This window comes from Frankliniella occidentalis, unplaced genomic scaffold (assembly GCF_000697945.3).
Source record: "Frankliniella occidentalis isolate FOCC.00 unplaced genomic scaffold, Focc_3.1 Scaffold34, whole genome shotgun sequence".
Lineage (NCBI taxonomy): Eukaryota > Metazoa > Arthropoda > Insecta > Thysanoptera > Thripidae > Frankliniella > Frankliniella occidentalis.
The window spans coordinates 1,744,351-1,747,852 of NW_026267164.1; the positions used below are offsets into that span (position 1 = coordinate 1,744,351).

A 3,502-nucleotide genomic window follows, 5' to 3' on the forward strand; every position below is an offset into this window, starting at 1 on the left:
TCCATTAGAAAATTAGATTATTCTAAACGGTAGTACTTAAGGCTACTTGTATTTTATCCTAAGAAGAGTGTCCTAGTTTGACATTTTACATCACATTGATAGCGCATTTACTCAAGAGAAACTTTATCAAAAAATAAAGGTAGACAATTATTAGAAGTTTAGTCATTATAGAACAAGAAGCAGCCATTCATTTACACTTCTTATAGATTCTCTAAGAATTCCGTTTTATGGTGGACATACAATACATCTACATGAAGAGGACAAAGAGTACTGCACTCAGAGTGAAGTTAACAAAATCCTTCCACTGACGGATCCAGATTGGGCCTAGGTTCGGAACGTACGTCTTCCGCCTATAAGTAAACTGAAAGGGTCTTTGTTAAAGAAGGTCCCCATCATCTGTACCAGCACAGTGCACACCGATCCTACGGTCTTGCAACCGCACCGACATGAAAAGAAACTAACATCTAATTACATTGCTTCTGTCATCATGCCAAGGTTAGAGGTGAGGGAGGCAGTAGTGTTGGTAAACTTGTGTACTGTTTCTTGTCAAGAAGTGTCTGTTTGTCACAACCCTCAAATTAACATGCTTCCCTCTCACACCCCCTTTCTTCAGTTAGGCCCACCCCAGATGGGATCTAGCATTAGCATGTGAGACGCGGCCGCAGCCCGCTCAACGTATGCTCGTACGCTCCGACAAAACTTCTGAAAGTGAGTTACGAAACTTAAGACATTGATCGATAATACAAAAACTAAATAAATAACTGCAGCCAAGACTGGCCACCGAAACTCTAAGCGTTCTTTATTTCGCACAGAGGATCCGACGCATGCCAGTCCTTTCCGCGAAAAAACGGGAAATTCTTGTCGGGTTTGTCTCTTTTCTTCCAGACACAATATCTGATCGAGCTGCTGCGCAGCAGGAATGTCCACGATGACGGTCTAGTGCGCAGCGGCAGGCGCGGGTACTGCAGCCGTGACCCTCCAGGCCGTGAGCCTGGCGGCGGGTCTGGGTGCAGACGCACCCTTCCAGCGGCGAGGCACGATCCAGGAGGTGCGGTCCGCGCGGCACACCTTGCCCCTAGAGCGGCACACGGCGTGCGGCACGGGGGCAGCGGCGGCAGGGGCGGCGGCCGGCGGCGGCAGCGCGGCCAGAGGCAGGCGCGGCCGGGCGGCGGGCAGCAGGTGCGCGACGATGCCCCTCACGGCGTCCCGCAGGTCGGCCAGCAGGTCGGAGAGCGCCGCCCCGGCCGAGGCGCCGGCGGCCGCGTGCGCCAGCATGAACTGCGACAGGGCGCGGGGCGCGCGGGACCAGCGCGACCAGCGCGAGCGCAGGCGGGGGCCGGCAGCGGGGCGCCCCCGGGAGGGCTCCGGCCCCGGAGAGGTCAGGTGGGCCCTGCAAAAGTACACACGAGTGACGCCCAGCCCACCGAGAGACGCGCAGGCGATGGAGATAGATTCTCTGTCGCCCTCGCCCTCCTTCCCGATCCTCTTCTCCCCGGGATCTGATGGATGGCGGGGGGCGGGGGCGAGGGCGGACCGGCCGCGGCCCAGTGCGTGGGTTCCCACACTCCATCACCACCTCGGCCACTACCTCGGGCGCGGCGCGGCGCGGTGTGGCGAGGCGAAGCAGGGCAAGCTGGGCGGAACGGGGTGGGGCGGGGCGGGGCAGGCCACCCCCGAGGCAATCCTGCAGCACGCTCGTGCACACAGAGTGAATCAAACTTCAGGGGATGGAACGGAGTTGAGGTAGAGCGACTCTGCTGCGAAAGCGGGATGAGGCAAAACAACTAACAACCTCGTTATGGCTTATTTGTTGAGGCGGGCCAAGAGCCGCGCGCTCCGACGCTCTCAGCTTAGTCAAAGGAGGGGGAAAGGCGTCCGTTCGCGAGGCGCACGTTCCGGCCTCGGCACGGCGACGGCCACCTACCTGAGCAGGGCGGCGAGACCGGCGGGGCCGCGCTTTCGCTTGCTATGCCAAGGCCAGGGCGGCCTCGGCCTGGACCGGAACTTCCTCACGGTGGGCCTCTTCATCACGAGCAGCGGGGTGCAGGGCGGGCCGTGGGGGCTGCCCTCGGGGCCGTGGCAGAGGCCGGCGCCGGCGGGGTTGCCGGCCTGGGGCCCCACTGGATGGAGGGGGTGGGGGTGGTGGTGGTTGGCCCAGGCCGCCCAGGCGGCGCGGGGCCCGAGGCAGGCCGAGGTCCAGGGCGCGGCCCAGGGCAGCGCCAGGGGCAGGGGGGCCACGGCAGCCACGGCCCGCGACTTCTGCTACGCAGGCAGGATGATCTCCGGCTCCGGGGACCAGCAGTTGTCCGACAGCCAGCAGCCGATCACCACCGTGACCAGCCCGATGAGCAGCGCGAACACGATGTACATCTCGGCGTTTCCTGTAGGCACAGTGACCAAAGTGTGGGTGAACAACACTTACAGATAACGGGCAAGGACTTAAATATTCGCTCTGGGAGGGGTGGAGCGCTTCAAAAGGTAGCGGCCTTTCATCACATCCCCACAAAATGCATACAGGAGGGAACAGCATCACTTCATAAAAGTACTTCATCTGAATTTGGAAGTTAAGCGGTAAAATGCGGCCCATGTCATATTGCGTTAGTTAGGAACAAATCTAAAATTGACACCATCTTAAAATGATGAGCCCATCCAATCGGGCCACTATGCAGGATATCAAAGGCGCGGAGGGAGGTGGGGCGGCTGTGAGCGCCCGCGCACCGACGGATAGGCAACCTCTGCACACGCATGTGTTCGTGCTGCCGCATCCCCAGGTAGCGCCCTAGCGCCCGCCCTCCCCGTCCTGCCTGCTGCCCTGCTGCCGCTCGGTGCGGCGATATAACTTACCCCCCGAGGCAGAAGGGTGCGGCGGGCGGGTGGACCCACGGACGGACGGACGGACGGGCGGAAGGGATGAAGACAGTCTCGCCGGACGGGCCGGGCCGGGGCAGGCCGGGCGGGCCAAGGGGCCGTCTCGCAATATGACTACACAAATTGGCCCGGTCTACGCTGCCCCTCCCCTCCCTTCCCACCCCTGCCCTTCTCGTCGGGTCTCGGGGGGATTATTTCCAGCCTGCGACCCAATTAGGTCGGCGGTGACATATCGCCCCGGCCAGGAAGCAGCACGCCTGCAAACTCACTCACACACACACGCACACACACACACACGCACACACAGAGGAGGGGCACAGGTGTCGCCCTACGCCTGCCCATACCGACCCTGGTATAGCAGGCCATGAGAAATTTTGCACATCGCTTACTCCCCCTCCCTTTCCCGCCGGGTCAGGGCAGGGCACGACGCTCCTCCTCGCGGGGCGCGTCGCCGCTGCAGACAAAGGCCGTCACTGTCATCGCTACATTTTGGCAGTAAGCTCGCGCGATAAATTACCCCCCATCCTGCAGTCAAAATCACCGCGCAGCGCGCCGGTCCCGACCCGACCCACCTCTCTCCTGACGTCTCCTGCCTGCCGAGAGCAGAGGGGCTTAACTCGTCCGGCGGGCGCTC

The 3,502-nt window shown here is 60.9% G+C and overlaps 1 protein-coding gene across 1 annotated transcript in view; it reads right to left on the bottom strand.

Moving 5' to 3' along the window:
- Positions 1 to 758: 758 nt before the first annotated feature.
- Positions 759 to 3,502, bottom strand: part of LOC113217762 (uncharacterized) — a 54,437-nt gene continuing 51,693 nt past the window's right edge. The window contains exons 3-4 of the mRNA XM_052266017.1: positions 1,925 to 2,381; positions 759 to 1,390 (exon numbers count right to left, since the gene is read on the bottom strand). Coding sequence (XP_052121977.1) covers positions 2,263 to 2,381 — 119 coding nt within the window. The 3' untranslated portion in view covers positions 759 to 1,390; positions 1,925 to 2,262. The remainder of the gene's footprint in view (positions 1,391 to 1,924; positions 2,382 to 3,502) is intronic.